Genomic DNA, 18,066 nt, shown 5'->3' with positions numbered 1-18,066 from the left:
GAGGGAACCCTGTTAGCGATGGAGGAATGAGCAGAAACTATAGGGCAACAAGGAACTGGTGAGGAAGAGAAAGAAGAAAGTGGATATACCAAGAGAAGCAAGGATGTTGTGGAGCAAGGAACTGAGGGTCCCAGTTCCACATGTCCTAAATATCATTTCCCTTGTTCATTCATTCCATTATTCATTCAACCATGGTTTATTCCATTAAGTGCTATTCTAGTCAGGCTCTGGGGACTCCATATTAAGCAAGGCAGACAGTTCCTGCCCTATTGTTTATGTTCTGGTTTATGTATATGGCTTATGTTCTGGTGGGAAAAATGGACAATTGTTGAGTAACAATTAAACAAAGATTCAAACAGAGGCATTCCTAATTATAAATGATGGAATGAAGGAAAGAAACTCAGGCCTGAGAGAGAGAAGCAGTGGGGAACTGACGGCAGACAAGGCGGGCTCTGAAGGTCAGATCTTGAAGAGGGCCTTGGAGCTGAGAATCAGAGGGTGGAGAGGAGGCAGCCAAGCAAAGGGAGTGGGGAGAGGACTTCTTCACTCAGAGGACTCTGCCCATGTTGGGAGGGGTTTTCTTGCTTCCAGGAATGAGGTGAGAGCCGTGGGGCTGGGGTAAGCCAAAGGGAGGTGGGGTTGGAGGGGTGGGAGGAGCTGGATCAGTCCTGCTTTTCCGTTAATTTGGATTAAGTTCTGTTCCAGAAGTGAAGAACTGGCGGGGGTGTCTCCCCATTCTGGGAAGCTTCGGTTTCGATGGGTAGTGATCAAACTAGGATGTATTCCCTCCCTGGCTTTTAGTGACTGTTGGTTAGCAAAGGGAACTTAGGTTAGACACTGTGTTAAGTCTGTTTACTCTGATGTTTTAACATCTGGGGTCTTAATGACCCCAGCTCCCTGGGCTAGCTTGCAAAGCACACGTTTCAAATGCAAACCAACCAACCCAGATCCCACACACCAAACGCTCCCTTTATCAGGCTCCTACACTCTGGGCCACCACTCCCCTGCCCTAATCACACCAGGCCAGGTGCCAGATGACTCAGGACAGCCCCACATCTCACAGCCTACTCAAACCAGCCAATCCTAAACCTGCTTCCTCTGCCTGTCCCATTCCTTACCATAGAAAACCACAACAACGGCTCTAGCTCATGTTTCCCTTCACTCCCTCTACCTCCTGACCAATCCTGATGCTTCCCCGTGTGGTCCCTTGTGCCCTCTCTTCTCAGGAACTGTGAGTAATAAACTACTTTTTTACTGGTGGTCATTCCTGATCTGTTGGGTTTCACCACACCTAGATTATCTATCTATCTATCTATCTATCAATCATCTATCTATCTATCTATCTATCTATCTATCTATCTATCTAGACAGCATCTCACTCTGTCACCCAGGCTGGAGTGCCGTGGTGCAATCTCAGCTCACTGCAACCTCCACTTCCCAGGTTCAAGTGATTCTCCTGCCTCAGCCTCCCGAGTAGCTGAGATTACAGGCACACACCACCATGCCCGGCTAATTTTTGTATTTTCAGTAGAAACAGGGTTTCACCATGTTGGCCAGGCTGGTCTCAAACTCCTGGGCTCAAGTGATCCACACACCTTGGCCTTCCATAGTGCTGGGATTGTAGGCATGAGCCACTGTACCTGGCCTCACCACATCTGAATTATAATAAAACCTACATTTTAAAACACATGATCTTCCACCCAGTCTCTAAAACTTCACCCAAGGCCACCTTTTCCTACCTCCAAATGGTGATGGCCAGGGTGCACAAGACCCCGGTGAAGGATGGGAAAAAGAGCAAGAAGATGAAGAAAGTCATCATCTGTGAGGCCCGCCAGGCTTTGCTTGGAGGCTGGAAATTCATCATCAGGCTGACCTGAAGAGAAAGAGGCAGCTCCCTCCCATCTGCAGCCAGAGCAGCAGCAGAGGGACCCCAGCCAGGCCCAGCTTCCTGAGACCTTCGCAGAGCCCCCTTCCCCAGCTTTAAGTGCACCAGGTCACAGGTGTTTGAGTAAAACTGATTGATGGCAATGTTGGACTGACTCACATTTTTGGCGTAGAACATGATGAAAAGCATAATCATTTGGATAAAGGGCAGCAGGGGGCAGAAGAAGATTCCAATCCTGAGAGGGAGAGAGGGTGAGTGTCAGAGGCTGGGGGGAGACACAAGGAGTTGGGGTGAATCTGGGTGGTTGGAGGGAAGAGGAAAAAGAATGTTGTGGCCTGGACTGTGTCTCCCCAAAAGTCCATATGTTGAGGCCTTAACCCCCAATATCTCAGAACGTGACTGTATTTGGAGACAGGGCCTTTGAGAGGTGATTAAGATAGAATGAGATCACTATGGCAGGCTTTAATCCAGTACAACTAGTGTCCCTAAAAGAAGAGATTAGGAGGCTGGGCGAGGTGGCGCACGCCTGTAATCCCAGCACTTTGGGAGGCCAAGGTGGGTGAATCACCTGAGGTCAGGAGTTTGAGACCAGCCTGACCAACATGGCAAAACCCCATCTCTACTAACACAAAAATTAGCCAGGCATGATGGCACGCGTTTGTAATCTCAGCTACTTGAGAGGCTGAGGCAGGAGAATCCCTTGAACCCAGGAGGCGGAGGTTGAGGTAAACTGAGATTGTGCCATTGCCCTCCTGCCTGGATGACAGAGCAAGACTCCATCTCAAAAAAAACAAAAAAAAAAAAAAAAAAAGGAAGAAGAAGAGATTAGGACACAGACACACACAGATATGGAAGACCATGTAAAGAGATGGGGAGAAGATGGCCATCTATAAGCCAGTGAGAGAGGCCTGAGACAGATCCCTCCCTTATGGCCCTCAGAAGAAACCAACTCTACCCACACCTTGATCTTGGACCTCTGGCCTCCAGAACTGTGAGATAAGAAATTGCTGGCCAGGCGCGGTGGCTCACGCCTGTAATCCCAGCACTTTGGGAGGCCAAGGCGGGTGAATCACAAGGTCAAGAGATCGAGACCATCCTGGTCAACATGGTGAAACCCCGTCTCTACTAAAAATACAAAAAATTAGCTGGGCATGGTGGTGCATGCCTGTAATCCCAGCTACTCAGGAGGCTGAGGCAGGAGAATTGCCTGAACCCAGAAGGCGGAGGTTGCGGTGAGCCGAAATCGCGTCATTGCACTCCAGCCTGGGTAACAAGAGCGAAACTCCATCTCAAAAAAAAAAAAAAAAAAAGAAAGAAAGAAAGAAATTGCTGTTGTTTAAGCCACTCAGTGTGTGGGACTTCGTTACGGCAGCCCCAGCAAACTAATACAGAGGGGGCCTGCTTCCATCCCGGCAAATTAGGCAGATTCCCGCCATACCAAGTATCCACAGCTACCTTCTTCCCAGCTCTGAAAAGGAGTTTTTGAAATTTGAGATAAAGTCTCATTCTGTTGCTTAGGCGGGAGTGCGGTGGTGCCATCTCACTGTAACCTTTGCTCCCCAGGTTCAAGCAATTCTCCTGCCTCAGCCTCCCAAGTAGCTGGGACTTCAGGTGCCTGCCACCACACCTGGCTAATTTTTTGTGTGTTTTTAGTAGACACAGGGTTTCATCATCTTGGCCAGGCTGATCTTGAACTCCTGACCTCGCGATCCACCCGCCTCGGCCTTCCAAACTGCTGGGATTACAGGCATGAGCCACTGCGCCTGGCTTGGAAAGGAGATTTTATAGAGAAACCACCCACCCACCTACCAACCCAACAGATGGTATTCAGCATGTCCTAACTTAGCAAGTCCCAAATTTAAGGCATACCCTATGCCTTGCCCTCCTCCTTCTTGCTCCCCCATGGTATTCAAGAAGGTCTGAGGTCCTGCAGGGACAAGGCATTCAAAAGCACTGAGTTCCAAATAAGAAAGGCATTCCGCTTCCAACTCTCGTTCTTCAGCAACAAAAGGAGAAAATCTCAGTGTGGTGCTAGAATGCCTTAACTCCTAACATGTGGCAATCTCCTTTTTTTTTTTTTTTTTAACAAAAAGGAGTAGGCCTTGGGCTGAGAGCCTTGGCAGACAGTATCATCTTGCTAGAATGTAATGACTGTTTGGCATGAGATTGCTTTTATTTTTCCAGTTATTTGTGATTTCTGTCAAATGGCACTGGTTTTTCCATTTATGATTGTAAATAAAGTTTCCTTTAAAAATATATTTGAGAGGCCAGGCACGTGGCTCATGCCTGTAATCACATCACTTTTGGAGGCCGAGGTGGGCAGATCACCTGACATAAGGAGTTTGCAACCAGCCTGGCCAACATGGCAAAACCCCATCTCTACTAAAAATACAAAAATTAGCCAGGCGTGGTGGCGCATGCCTGATATTTTGCCATCTGGAGTCTTACTGACCTCAGGGAGACTGCTGATGTTGGGAAAAGCAGTTTGGCAGTTTACAAAGTCCTTTCTTCAATATTATTTCAAGTGGGATGCCATTGGGCAGGTTACAAAATCTCTCTAAACCTTAGTTTTCTAATCTTTATTTATTTATTTATTTTTTGAGATGGAGTTTCGCGCTTGTTACCCAGGCTGGAGTGCAATGGCGCGATCTCAGCTCACCACAACCTCTGCCTCCTGGGTTCAGGCAATTCTCCTGCCTCAGCCTCCTGAGTAGCTGGGATTACAGGCACGCACCACCATGCCCAGCTAATTTTTTGTATTTTTAGTAGAGACGGGGTTTCACCATGTTGACCAGGATGGTCTCGATCTCTTGACCTCGTGATCCACCCGCCTCGGCCTCCCAAAGTGCTGGGATTACAGGCTTGAGCCACCGCGCCCAGCCTTCTAATCTTTAAATGGCAGACATACTAGTACCTACTCACAGAGTTTCAAGAGGATTAAATGGGCACAGTGGCTCACTCCTATAATCCTAGCACTTTGGGAGGCCGATGAAAAGCAATTGTCATCTACCATGGCATTAAAAAAAATGTATTTGATTTCAAAAAAGGCAAATAATTAAAAAAATTGAGTAGGTAATAATGCATGTGAAAGGTCACTATACCAAAAAATAGACTGGTGTACAATAGACTAAAACTTGGGAAACACATTCCTCACCTCACCTCTACCACTGTCCCTAACATATAGCCTTTTCTGTCATTATATTATCTTCTTGTAAAACTCATCATCAAAGGCAATATTGTCCTAAAACCACAAAGGTTAGAACTGTAATAACCATGGGAAAAAAGAGATATGTGTTTTTGATTGTGCTTATTCATGATTTATTGACAAAAATCTCAAAGGCCCGGAAGTCATAATGGTGATTTCTTTTTTTTTTTTGAGACAGAGTGTTGCTCTGTCTCCCAGGCTAGAGTACAATGGCATGATCCTGGTTCACTGCAACCTCCGCCTCCCTAGATCAAGCTATTCTTCCGCTTCAGCTTCCCAAGTAGCTGAGATTACAGGCACATGCCACCATACCCAGCTAATTTGTATTTTTAGTAGAGTCAGGGTTTCACCAAGTTGACCAGGCTGGTGTTGAACCCCTGACCTCCAGTGATCTGACCGCCTCGGCCTTTCAAAGAGCTGGGGTTATAGGTGTGAGCCACCATGCCTATTTAATCCTCTCGAAAACCCTGTGAGTAGGTATCTCTACCATTTAAAGATTAGAAAACTAAGGTTTAAAAAGTGTTTATGTAACTTGTCCAATGACATCCTAGTTGAAATAATGTGGAAGAAAGGCCTCTGTAAACTGCCAAATTGCCAGGTGACATAGCAGCATGCAAATATATCACATAAACTACCAAAGAAAGGTCCTCACTGTCTCTAAAAACATAAACTCATTAACATTGAGTTATTTGCAGACAGCCAAATCACCCAGGGCAGCTTTAAAGAATCAGAAAATAAAACATTTTGTATGACATACTGGCATTTGCAAAGCAATTTTCTTTTTTTTTTTTTCCTTTTTTTTTTTGAGATGGAGTTTTGCTCTTGTTGCCCAGGCTGGAGAGCCATGGTACAATGATCTCGGCTCATCGTAACCTCCGCCTCCCAGATTCAAGCAATTCTCCTGCCTCAGCCTCCCGAGTAGTTGGGATTACAGGCATGCACCACCACACCTGGCTAATTTTTTGTATTTTTAGTACAGATGGGGTTTCTCCGTGTTGGCCAGGCTGGTCTCAAACTCCTGACCTCAGGTGATCTGCCCACCTCAGCCTCCCAAAGTGCTGGGATTACAGGCATGAGCCACCATGCCTGGCCTGCAAAGCAGTTTTCATCTACCATGGCATTTAATCCTCAACATGATTCAAAGGCAGCTATTATATTCATTTACAGATGAGACTGAGGCTCAGACAAGCACAGTGATCTCTGTGAGTGGCAGAGCCAGCCTCAGAATTCAGTTTATGCAATTCCAAATCCAGTGCTTTCAAATTAGCAACACCCCGTCAGACGGAACCTGGGAATGTGATTCACCATACAGAATTCTGGTGTTAATTGAATCACGTTAAAATAAATAAGGAAAAGTAAGGCAGGAAGATTGCGTGAGCTCAGGAGGTTGCAGCTGCCGTGAGCCATGATCACGCCACTGCACTCCAGCCTGAGCAACAGAGTGAGACCCTGTCTCAAAACTAAATAGGCTGAGCATGGTGGCTCACACCTATAATCCCAGAATCTTGGGAGGTTGAGGTGGGTGGATCACTTGAGGCCAGGGGCTCAAAACCGGTATGGTCAAAATGGTGAAACCCTGTCCCTGCTAATACAAAAATTAGCCAGGTGTGGTGGTGCATGCTTGTAGTCCCAGCTGCTTGGGAGGCTGAGGCAGGAGAATCGATTTAACCTGGGAGGTGGAGGTTACACCACTACACTTCAGCCTCAGCAGCAGAGCAAGACTCTGCCTCAAAAAAAAAAAAAAAAAGAAAGGAAACCAAATAAATAAGGAAAGACAGCCACTGACTATTGGTTTGCAGTTTCCAGGTGAGTGTGTAAAAATATTTGCTGCAACCAGTTAGCTATTCTCAATGGCCAAAAACTATAGAGAACCCATCAAATGGTACATCAGATCTAAGATACACAACAGCCCTCTCTGCCTCTGTTTATTTTCTTATTGCTGTAGAGACATGGATGCACAGTAAAGTTTGCATGTAAACTAACAGCCTAAAGGCAATGAAAAATGGCAAATCAATGGTAGGAGACAACCGTTAAAGGTGGAGACAACAGTTAGAACTGGAGAAGCTCAGTTTGCCACAGATCTTTCTGGAGAGAAGCCAGAAATATAAGTGTTATGTGAAATCTCCTGAAGTTTAAATATGGGTGGTTGTCTTAGTCCATTCAGGCTGCTATAACAAAACGTCATGAACTGGGTGGATTATAAACACCGGCCTGGCGTGGTGGCTCATGACTGTAATCCCAGCACTTTAGGATACCGAGGTGAGTGGATCACCTGAAGTCAGCAGTTTGAGACCACCCTGGCTAACATGGTAAAACCTGTCTCTACTGAAAATACAAAAAAATTGGCTGGTGTGGTGGCACATGCCTGTAGTCCCAGCTACTTGGGAGACTGAGGCAAGAGAATCGCTTGAACCTGGGAGGCGGAGGTTGCAGTGAGCTGAGATTGCGCCATTGCACTCCAGCCTGGGTGACAGAGCAAGACTCCATCTAAAAAATAAAAACAAATAAATAAAACAGCAGAAATTTATTTCTTACGGTTCCGGGGGTTGGGAAGTGCAAGTTCAAGGTGCGGCAGATTTGGTGTCTGGTGGGGCCCTGCTTAGTGATTCCTAGATATTGCCTTCTCTCCATGTCCTCACATGGTGGAAGGGGCAAGGGGTCTCTTGGGCCTTGTTTATAAGGGCACTAATCCCATTCCTAAGGTCACCTCCCAAAAACCCTACCTCCATTAAATAGGAAATTAAGTTTGAACATATGAATTTGTGGGAAGACCCAAACATTGAGACTATAGCAGTGGTTAATTCAAATTTTTAGGGGCAAACAAAACACACCTGCAGGGCTGGACATGACCTGTGGGCCTCCAGGTGGAGATCCCTGCTCTATGCTGATTCCTGTCTAAAGTCCTTAAGCTCTCATAAAGGAAAATAATAGTCTCAATGCTAAATTCATGTTTCTCAGACTGTCTGGATGGGGTATCACCCATGCAGCTTTAAAAACAACAGATTCTGGGGCTTCGCCACCAAAACACCAACCCCACAGTCCCATAGGAACCACTGGGCACTTTGCTGAGTCACAAAACTTACCACACCAGAGTTTGTGCATAGATCAGTTCTAGAACATTCCTGGCAATGTCAAACTCCTGGACTCCAAGACTTTTGATCAGTTGCATCCCAATGATTCTGTGAAGACATATGGAATTTAGTACCCAAACCATAACTCCCACTTTCAAAAGATTCCCCCACAGACCAGGACAAACAGCAGAAGAGATCCTCACCAGCTTGAAATAAAGTCACAAGTTCCCTTGCAAATTTTTCAAAAGTTCTAAATCTATAAACATGTTTTTGAAGAAGTAATTGAAGGGATTGAGGGAAAACTAGTTTAATAAAATGCAATGAAGTGGGGGTTTAAAAAATTCTAGAGAACATTTGTTACCCTGAACATTTAAATGATCCCACTATTATGTCATACCCCTCTTTGGTAATTAAACATTTTTTTTTCATGAACCAGATGAACTCGGCACCTTTAAAATACATTTGAGAGATATTTGAGAACTCAACTCAAATATTTTCAAATGTTTGGTTGCTGCTATCACATTAATTATTTTTTCCTGTATCCTAAATCCACAAGAAGGATTTACTCTGGGGAAATTTTATTCCATATTAATTTATTAATAAAAAGGAGTTGTCAGTTAAAAAAAGTTCTGTCAAAAAATAAAAAACCTTTTCATCTTTTTGTTTGTTTGTTTGTTTTTGAGACGGAGTTTCGCTCTTGTTACCCAGGCTGGAGTGTAATAGCGGGATCTCGGCTCACCACAACCTCCGCCTCCTGGGTTCAGGCAATTCTCCTGCCTCAGCCTCCTGAGTAGCTGAGATTACAGGCACACACCACCATGCCCAGCTAATTTTTTGTATTTTTAGTAGAGACGGGGTTTCACCATGTTGACCAGGATGGTCTCGATCTCTTGACCTCGTGATCCACCCGCCTCGGCCTCCGAAAGTGCTGGGATTACAGGCTTAAGCCACCGCGCCCGGCCCCCCTTTTTTTTTTTTTTGAGATGGAGTTTTGCTGTGTCACCCAGGCTGGAGTGCAATGGCACAATCTTGGCTCACTGCAACCTGTGCCTCCTGGGTTCGAGCAATTTTCCTGCCTCAGCCTCCCAAGTAGCTGGGATTACAGGCACGCGCCACCACTCTTGGCTAATTTTTGTATTTTCAGTAGAGACAGGCTTTCACTACATTGCCAGGCTGCTCTTGGACTCCTGACTGCAGGTGATTCACCCACCTCAGCCTCCCAAAGTGCTGGGATTATAGGCATGAGCCATTGCACCCAGCCAAACCTTTTCACTTTTATATCCAGACCCTCAACAGAGGGTAGAATAAAAGCACATTTTGGCATAAATGAATGAGGAAATTTGGCATTGAATCTACCCACTAGAAAGTAATCATCATCACACCATCTTATCTGATAGTCAGACCATCTTATTACTAGAGCAGCTTACAGAAATACATAAATGTCTATAAGGAATGAGAGGTTCATCATATTATTTAAAAAGTAAATTACTAAATTTAAAAAACCAGACATGACACAATGACAATGCCACAATTCTGTATATATTGTATCTAATATAAAATGAGCACATTAACTCAATTAAAACAATGAGATAAATCTACATGTACTGACATGGAAAGATGTCAAGACATAGTGGTAGATTAATTAAAGCAAACTCTCCACTATGATGCAGTGTGACTCCATTTTTGCTTTTGAAAATTATATAGTATTATATAGTAAAAATACACACACAGAGCAATGTGTGCGCAGAAAAATCTGGAGGAATATATACTATAGTATTAAAATTATCCACAGTGGATAAGATTTCTTTTTTTTTTGCCTTTTTCTTTTTTTTTAATTTTTTTTTAGAGGGAGTCTTGCTACATTGCCCAGGCTAGTCTTGAACTCCTGGCCCCAGTGATCCTCCCACCTCAGTTTCCCGAAGTGCTGGAATTACTGGCGTGAGCCACTGCACCCAGCTGGATAAGATTTCAAATGGCTCGGTTTCTGTCTTTTATTTCTAGAACTTGTTTTCAAAAGAAGGTTGTAAAGGGTCAACTGAACCAAGTAAACTATGACAACAGAACTGTCAGGTTAAGGGGAAATTTTAGCTAATGTAGGAGAGAACAGTATCCCTAAGGACAACTGGCAGAGTTGGAACAATGCATTCTTTGAGTATGTAAGGGATCTGTACATCCCCCTCAGCCAGAAACCAGGTTCTGGTTACAGTATCAGGTACTAATTACTTAAGAATGACAAATAATTACCTCCTCAAAAACTCCCCCAGGAAGGAATCCGCTAAAGAGAACACAAAATCCATCAGAAGAAGCCGGTAGATTTCCTGGCCAATTAGAGTTTCCCAACACTGAAAGGCAAACAACAGTCAGAATGTGGAAAGGGGCTGTGGCCTCAGTTCAATTCTCCTCTGTTCCTAGCTCTAGGTACCCATTAGGACATGGCTAATGATTTGGTTTGCCCAAGTCTTTGTGTACCCAAAAAACTAGACCCATTCTGTAAAAATGCAGCCGAGTTTGTTTTCAGGGGTGTTATTCCCTTTTTGGTTTCCTTCTTCTCCCCCTTAAAGCTTGCCTTCCACATATACCCAAACTCCCTGCTCATGATCTCTCCCCTTAAAACTTTTCATCTCTGCCCTATCCCCTCTGGATCCTATTTCTCAGCCAGGGGCAATCAGTTTCTTCAAGAGACCAAGAAGTGTCAATGGCTAAGAATGACTTCACTCTTTTTGCTTATTGACCTTACAACAAAATCAACTAATATCTGCTTGATTAAGAAAGTGGCCCAGAGGTTTAGCAGGCTAGTGTAAACTGGAAGTTCAAATTAGTTAGTCTATAAAACTAGTGGCTAGGAACCTCTGCAGGAAGTCAGTGCTATCAGCTGATAGACTGGGAGCTTTTAGATTTGGCTGCAGAAGGAGAGAAAACTTTTGGGTGCACAGGCCAAGGATGAATGGATGTATGGATGGGTAAATGGATGGATGATGGATGAATGGATAGATGGATACATAGATGGATGGATGAATAGATGGCTGGATGAATACATGAATTGATAGATAAATGGATGGATGCATGCATGAATGGATACATGAATGAATAAAGGGATGGATGGTTGGATAAATGAATGGATAGATGAATACATGAATGGATAAATATATGTATGGATAGATGGATAAATGGATAGATGAATGGATGCATACATAGATGGATAAAAGGATAAGTAGAGGGATGTATGAATTGATGGATAGATGGATACATGAATGGACAGATGAATACATGGATGGATGAATATATGCATAGATGAACAAATAGATGATGGAGGGATGGCTAGATGGATGCATGAATGGATAAATGCATGGAAGAATAATATGGCATCTGCTCTAACCATCCTAACTTGGAGGGCTGGTTTTGAATCTCTTTGACAATTAGGGAAGGAAGTTGAGGGTGCCATGTTCATGTAAGATGGTTTGAGTCCAAACACATCAGAGCTATTTTGGGGGCCAGGAATAATGGGTAACAGTGAAATAGAGACAGGCTCCTGATTCCTTGACTCTGCTGCTGACACCAGGGCATCCTGGGTATCTGAGGGCTCATGACGACCATCCTTTAAGGATTATTGCGTGATGTGAAGGCACATTCTCATGGGGGATGCAATAGCTGGGGCAGAGGCATCCAATGAGAAGGCCAGAGAGGTTGGTTTGTTCCTGAATCCACATAGGACACCATCCTCAGAATGAGGGCATCAGGCACCCATTCTCTGAAGTTAGGGAAGACTAAAAACCATTGAAGGAGGGCCAGGAACAGTCAGCATTAGGAAAGAATTGTTACTTCCAGTATTTATGAGCTTATAGATCGGTAAAGCCCAGGGTATCTAGGTTACAGGAAAAACAGAACATCAAGGATCAAAAAGGATTTTGTTCAACCCCAAGGCTATTAAAACAGACTAGCAGCCAGGTGCGGTGGCTCAAGCCTGTAATCCCAGCACTTTGGGAAGCTGAGGCGATGGATCACGAGGTCAAGAGATCGAGACCATCCTGGTCAACATGATGAAACCCCAGATATACTAAAAATACAAAAAATTAGCTGGGCATGGTGGCGTGTGCCTGTAATTCCAGCTGCTCGGGAGGCTGAGGCAGGAGAATTGCCTGAACCCAAGAGGTGGAGGTTGTGGTGAGCCGAGATCGCGTCATTGCACTCCAGCCTGGGTAACAAGAGCGAAATTCCGTCTCAAAAAAAAAACAGACTAGCACTAAAATTACTACCATCCATTGCATATGCTGGGCACTGTACTCATACCACATATGATATTGCTTAATCCCAATTTTACAGATGAGAAAACTAAGGCTGAAAGAGATTAAGCGATTCAGCAGATGACACAGCACAGCTGGCCTTCAAATCAGATCCTCCTGCCTTCAGAACCTGAGCTTTTTTGTTGAGACCCACTTTGCCTTATGTTGCTTCCCAGATTAGTTTCCATTCTCTTCCCACAAGGAATTAATACCAAATGCCAAGTGTGATGGCTCTTGAGAAACCCATGTCCTCCCTGTTGGTCAAATGCTAAGAAACCAAACTTAAGGCAGAGAAGCACATAATCTTACCTCTTCACCAGACAGGGCCACAGTGTTGAGCCAATAGTAACAAAGAATGCCAATGATTGATATTTTCAAAAAGATGTTTCTAAACAGAAGAAACAACATTTATGATCACCTTCAATGATAGTCTTTCATGCTGTCTGCCAATAGTTCCTTTTGGGCACATGGTAAGGTAGAAATGCCTGGCCCCTATGGTTGGAGGGGGGCACATGGCTAGTTCCAGTGAATGAATTGTGAGCAGAAGCTATGTGTGTCACTTCTAAGCTGGAGCACTTAATGCATCTGTGAGACCCTCCAGAACTCCCCATCTTCTCTTTGGAATGGTGACCAGTGACATTCAAGATGGCTGCTGCTCTCTCAGCCTGGATCCCTCAGTGACTAACATGGGAAGGCCCCTTTTGACAATCCACACTGTGTATGTAACATGAGCAAAAAATAAACCTTTGTGTTCCAAGCCCCTGAGATTTGGGGGGTTGTTTGTTACTGCAGTATAACCTAATTTATTCTGAATGATACATTCTCTTTTGTTGAACTCTCAAATGATTTAATTTCACTTCCTATTATAGTAATAGTAAATGTACAAAATGTTTATTGGGTGCTGACCCAACATACACTGCCAAGCTCTTTACTGAATCATCCCCCTCAGTCTTTACAACTCCATCATCTGGTAGATAGTATTTTATGTCCATCATACTCAATATGCAAGGTTATGGGGTGAGAGTGTGACCTGAATTTTCCCTTCTATACATATTTTAAAAAGTGGCATCATGGATCAGTGGGTGGGATATGGGGAATAATGAGGGTATAGGAATATAGTCAGAACTACTTTCTTTCTCTTTCTCTTTCTTTCCCTCCCTCCCTCCCTTCCTCCCATCCTCCTGTCCTCCTGTCCTCCCCTCCTTCCTCTTTTTTGAGACAGGATCTCATTTTGTTATCCAGACTGGAGTACACTGGTGTGGCCATGGCTCACTGCAGCCTCGACCTCCTGGGCTCAAGCACTTCTCCTACCTCAGCCACTTGAGTAGCTGGGACTACAGGCGCAATACACTATGCCCGACTAATTTTTAAATTTTTTGTAGAGATGGAGTCTCACCATGTTGCCCCGGCTGGTCTTGAACTCCTGGGCTCAAGCAATCCTCCCACTTTGGCCTCCCAAAGTGCTAGGATTACAGGCATGAGCCACTGCACCTGGCTGGAATTTTCATAATATCAATTGGATATAATTGACTGACCGATTTGCTCATTCATTCATCAATCATTCTTGAGCACCTATGATATCTCGGGCACTGTGAACAAGGCAAAGATTTCCCCATAAACTGTGGCGGAGGAATATAAATAAACACAAATATGTTAGGAAGTGGTAAAAAAAAATTATATGGTAGAAGAGAAAGGGTGGGAGGGAGCTGTTATTTTTAATGAAGTGTGCAAGGAAGAGTGGAACATGTGGGTGATGTTTGAAGAACGCAAAATGCAGTCAGTAAGCAAGCCTTGTGGTGTGTGTGGGAAGAATATTTCAGGCCCATGCAAAGATCCAGAGGTGGGAAAATAGTTTGGCATGTTTGTGAACAGTTAGGAGGTCAGTGACAGTGACAGGCGGTGAGCAGGAAGGACAGGGGGAAAAAATGAGGCTGGAGTGCTGGCCAGGAGCCAGATCTCACAGACCACAGTAAGGCAAGGGCTCTGGAACTGACCAGCAAAGAAACTCAGTCTGCGTTGTACAGACCTATACTTTTTTTTTTTCTTTTTCTTTTTTTTGGGATGGAGTCCCGCTCTGTTGCCCAGGCTGGAGTGCAGTGGCTGGGTCTTGGCTCACTGCAAACACCACCTCCTGGGTTCAAGTGATTCTCCTGCTTCAGCCTCCCAAATAGTTGGGATTACATATGTACATGACCACACCCAGCTAATTTTTATATTTTTAGTAGAGACAGGGTTTCACCATGTCGGCCAGACTGGTCTCGAACTCCTGACCTCAGGTGATCCACCCACCGTGGCCTCCCAAAATGCTGGGATTACAGGTGTGAGCCACAGTGCCTGGCCTATAGCCCTGTACTTATAACCCCACCATAACCAGGAAAGAGTCGGGAAAGAAGGACAAAATTTCAGGCTTTGTTTATCAAAACTCCGGGATCACTTCTAGCACATATGATGCCTTTGTGGGAATCACAAAAAGGCATCCTGTGGGTGCTACTGAGTTGCCCAAAGCACTCCTCCCACCTTTGTTTGGGTGGTGGAATTACAAATACGCACCTCTTTCTCCCTCCTGAGGCCATGGGTACCAGGACTCACAGCTTGACTAAGGAAAACACTGGATGATTTCAGTCCCCCTCTCACTCAGGAGCCTTTGTGCAGTGCACTGCCTGCTCATATGTACATCCCATACTTGAGAACTAAATCAATCCCCCAGTGGTAGCAATCAAGAAAGCAATCAAGCCATGACTTTGAGCAAAAGCCCACGCCACACAAACACACTTCATTCTTTTTTTGTTGTTTAAGACAGGGTCTTGCTCTGTCACACAGGCTGGAGTGCCCTGGTGCCATCATAGGTAACCTCAAACTCCTAGGATCAAGTGATCCTCTCACCTCAGCCTCATAGCTGGCACTAACAGGTGCATGCCACTGTATCCTGCTGATTTTCTGTAGAGGCAGCATCTGGCTATGTTGCCCAGGCTGTTTTCAAACTCCTGGTCTCAAGTGATCCTCACACCTCAGCCTCCCAAAGTGCTGGGATTACTGGCATGAGCCACCATGCCCAGCCACACTTTATTTTTGAAATTCTGTCTTTCTGGAGAACAAAACATTAACACTAAAGCATAATCCTTTCTAGCACCCATCCCATTTCTCTTCATGGAAATGGAGGCTGGTGCTGGGTGCGACAGATGACCTACCGGATCAGGAGAACGTAGACTTTGTGCCGCGGCATCTCGTACCTCTCCACGAGCCTGAACATGGAGTAGATACGTGGCACGGCCAGATTAATGCAGGACACAACGAAAGGCAGTAACAACACCGCCCCGGGGTTCTTGTGTGTCTTCAGGAACTGCAAGGTATGGAAAAGAGAATGGAGAGCTGGCTTGTACACTGTACCCCTTTCTGCCTAACTCAGAAGTCTCCCGTGACAGAAAACCCCAGAAGTAGCTCCTCTGGTGTTAAATATTTATTTATTATTTAAAAAAATATATTTTTGAGATGGAGTCTTGCTCTGTTGCCCAGGCTGGAGTGCAGTGGCATGATCTCAGTTCACTGCAACTCCGCCTCCTAGGTTCAAACGATTCTCCTCCCTCAGCCTCCTGAGTAGCTGGGACTACAGGCGCCCACCACCACACCTGGCTAATTTTTTTTATTTTTAGTAGAGACAGGGTTTCCCCATGTTGGCTGGCTGGTTTCGAACTCCTGACTTCAGGTGATCCATCCACCTTGGCCTCCCAAGGTGCTGGAATTCCACCGCACCAGGCCAGGTTAACTATTTATTAAGCTACCATCAATTTGTGTACCCGGTGCCAAACAAACCAAGGCTCAGGGAGGGAAGACACTTGCCCAGGGTCACCCAGCAAGGGAGTGGCAGATTGGAGCCTAGGTGCGTCTGACTCAGGAGCCTGAGCTCGAACAGTCATTCTGTGGCTTTCCCTCTTTTACAAGATGCCGGGGCAACGAGGATGTGCTCCTCCTGTTAAGCATAAGCTGAATCTTCTGAAGCTACAAGGGTATCAATCACCATGAAATTTCTCTTTCCCTCTCCTGTGCCGCCTTTCACTTTCACCAGGTTTCACCTGCCTCTGAGTTCTGAATTAAGGGGTTGGGGTGCCTCTGCTCACCTGTACTGCACCTTTTTTTTTTTTTTTGAGCCACAGTCTCACTCTGTTGCCCAGGCTGCAGTGCAGTGGTGCAATCTCTGTTCACTGCAACCTCTGCCTCCCAGGTTCAAGTGATTCTCCTGACTCAGCCTCCTGAGTAGCTGGGATTACAGGTGTGCACCACCACAGCCAACTAATTTTATATTTTTAGTAGAGATGGGATTTCGCCATGTTGGTCAGGCTTGTCTCGAACTCCTGATCTCAAGTGATCTGCCTACCTCGGCCTCCCAAAGTGCTGGCATTACAGGCTTGAGCCACTGCACCTGGCCCCATGCTGCACTTCTGTGTGATGCTGGGAGAGGCACTGGGCCTCCAGGAGGCGGCAGCACTCTGGCATTCCACTGGGAGTGGAGCCGGGGCTGCACCTCTGCCAGGCGTCCTTCCATGGGTCCTGGAGTCAGGGATTCCAATGGATTTATCTGATGTCTCACCTTCCCACCTCTTCCCTGAATGGCCTCACCCTATTTCCGTCTACCTATGGATGGTTCAAAAGCACCAATTGTATCTTTGGAGCCAGGGAGCCAGGGTAACCTGGGTTCCAATGCGGTTCCCTCCCCACACATAAGCTGCAAGGTCTGGGGCCAGAGCCTTAGCTTCTCGGAGCCCCTTTTTTCTATCTGTACAATGGAGAGATGATCACATAATCCACAGAGATGTTGCAAGAATTAACTGAGATCAGACAAGGCAAGGTCTGGCCCCAGGGCTATGAAACGACACAGTTGGGCTGAGCTACCATTCACATGAAACTGTAGTCACCAGTGAATGACTACCACTGTAGCCAGGACTGCAGGTGCACGCCACAATGCCAGGCTAGGTTTTAAAATTTTTGTAGAGATGGAGTCTCCATGTTGCCCAGGCTGGTCTCGAACTCCTGGGTTCAGGTGATCCTCCCATCTCAGCCTCCCAGAGTGTTGGGATTACAGGTGTGAGCCACTGTGCCTCACCCCAGTATTTCTGACAAGTTCCCTGCTGGGGCTGATGCTGCTGGCCATAGATCCTAGGTTGAACCATGGGCTTCACGCCACCCTTCCCTTCCAGCATTTCATCCCTTCACCTGGTTCTCTCTGCCCTGAGCTCTGGTGTTGGTTACCTCTAAGTTGTACTCAGCCAGGTAATAAACGGCTACACAGCAGGCGATGGCCACTCCTGTAGAGACAACCCAGGACACCACGTAGGCAGAGAAGCGGGTCAGCTGCTGATTGAATGTCAACTTGGCCTTCTCCTGACGGAGCTCTGACAGGTTCTCCTAGAAACATAACAAAGCAAGTTTACGGCTGGACGCGGTGGCTCACACCTTTAATCCCAGCACTTTGGGAGGCTAAAACGGGTGGATCGCTTGAGGTTAGGAGTTTGAGACCAGCCTGGCCAACATGGTGAAACCCCATCTCTACTAAAAATACAAAAATCAGCCGGGTGTGGTGGTGCATGCCTGCCATCCCAGCTCTCAGCCAGCTGAGGCAGGAGACTTGCT

At 45.7% G+C, this 18,066-nt stretch overlaps 1 protein-coding gene across 7 annotated transcripts in view; it reads right to left on the bottom strand.

The window, feature by feature from the left end:
• The window catches only part of TMC5 (transmembrane channel like 5), a 91,666-nt gene that overhangs the window by 6,785 nt on the left and 66,815 nt on the right, over window positions 1–18,066 (bottom strand). For all 7 annotated transcript variants that reach the window (XM_078344806.1, XM_078344805.1, XM_078344808.1 and 4 more), the window contains 7 exons: window positions 17,686–17,841; window positions 15,630–15,781; window positions 12,751–12,829; window positions 10,406–10,503; window positions 8,174–8,269; window positions 2,045–2,120; window positions 1,740–1,873 (listed from right to left, as the gene is read on the bottom strand). In XM_078344806.1, coding sequence (XP_078200932.1) covers window positions 1,740–1,873; window positions 2,045–2,120; window positions 8,174–8,269; window positions 10,406–10,503; window positions 12,751–12,829; window positions 15,630–15,781; window positions 17,686–17,841 — 791 coding nt within the window. The remainder of the gene's footprint in view (window positions 1–1,739; window positions 1,874–2,044; window positions 2,121–8,173; window positions 8,270–10,405; window positions 10,504–12,750; window positions 12,830–15,629; window positions 15,782–17,685; window positions 17,842–18,066) is intronic.

Source organism: Callithrix jacchus, chromosome 12, assembly GCF_049354715.1.
Source record: "Callithrix jacchus isolate 240 chromosome 12, calJac240_pri, whole genome shotgun sequence".
In the NCBI taxonomy this organism is placed as follows: domain Eukaryota; kingdom Metazoa; phylum Chordata; class Mammalia; order Primates; family Cebidae; genus Callithrix; species Callithrix jacchus.
This window is presented reverse-complemented; position numbering and strand designations above follow the sequence as displayed.